This window comes from Aplysia californica, unplaced genomic scaffold, assembly GCF_000002075.1.
Source record: "Aplysia californica isolate F4 #8 unplaced genomic scaffold, AplCal3.0 scaffold00910, whole genome shotgun sequence".
Lineage (NCBI taxonomy): Eukaryota > Metazoa > Mollusca > Gastropoda > Aplysiida > Aplysiidae > Aplysia > Aplysia californica.
In genome coordinates, this window is record NW_004798180.1 from 130,755 (window position 1) to 131,986 (window position 1,232).

Sequence of the window (1,232 nt, forward strand, 5' to 3'; positions counted from 1 at the left end):
CCCACTTCCCCACTCCCCCTGCACACTCACCCATGGTCTGTCCGTGTACAGGTGTCGGGGTCATCCACGGAGAGGTCAACACAAGGGCCAGGGTCAACGTCACACGCCATGATGACGTCATCACCCCGGCTCGCCGCACCTGTACGCAGACAGAACGTTGTGACATCAGTCAGTCAGTCATGTTTGTTTGTTCCGTTCTCGCAATGATCATAGATATACCCAGACATTGGAACATCAGTCAGTTGTGTTTGTTTGTTTATTCCGTTCTCGTAATGGTCATAGATATACCCAGACATTGGGACATCAGTCAGTCATGTTTGTTTGTTTGTTCCGTTCTCGCAATGGTCATAGATATACCAAGACATTGGGACATCAGTCAGTTGTGTTCAGTCATTTTTTGTTTTAGTAGAGGTTTTATGGTGCTCGCAACTGCATAAGGTCATATGAGCGCCCAAAGGTTAGAGCTGTTACAAGAGAGTAACAAACATAAAAAAGAAGGAGGGGAGATAAGGACGATAGTGTTTGATAGGAAAGAAGAAGCAAACCGCACCAGAGCACCCGCCAACCACTCACATGTTTAGTCAGTTCTTGTAATGGTCATATCCATATACTCCCACAATTCTCACATATATGTACATACATACCAAGACACCAGCACTCAATGATCCAGGACCAACAAGGAAACTTACTCAGTACATTCATGGTCAGTGATACACAGACAGAACATGGGGATATCAGTCAGTCATGTGTGGTCATTTCTCGTAATAGTCATAGATATACCAAGATATTGAGACATCAGTCATCTTTGTTCAGTCAGTACTCGTAATGGTCATAGATATACCAAGACATTGGGACATCAGTCATGTTTTTTTCAGTTCTCCTAATGGTCATAGATATATGAGAATATCGGTACATCAGTCATGTTTGTTTCTTCAGTCAGTACTTGTAATGATCATAGATATACCAAGACACTGAGACATCAGTCATGTTTGTTTAGTCCGTTCTCGTAGTGGCCATAGATATACCAAGACATCAGTCATGTTTAGTGAGTTCTCGTAATGGCCATAGATATACCAAGACATCAGTCATGTTTAGTGAGTTCTCGTAATGGCCATAGATATACCAAGACATCAGTCATGTTTAGTGAGTTCTCGTAGTGGCCATAGATATGCCAAGACATCAGTCATGTTTAGTGAGTTCTCGTAATGGCCATAGATATACCAAGACATCAG

The 1,232-nt window shown here is 42.5% G+C and overlaps 1 protein-coding gene across 1 annotated transcript in view; it reads right to left on the minus strand.

The window, feature by feature from the left end:
- Positions 1-139, minus strand: part of LOC101861398 — a gene marked incomplete at both ends in the record, with an annotated part of 10,964 nt that extends 10,825 nt beyond the window's left edge. Inside the window, 1 exon segment of the mRNA XM_013089254.2 lies at positions 31-139. Coding sequence (XP_012944708.1) covers positions 31-121 — 91 coding nt within the window.
- Between the last annotated feature and the right edge of the window lie 1,093 nt (positions 140-1,232).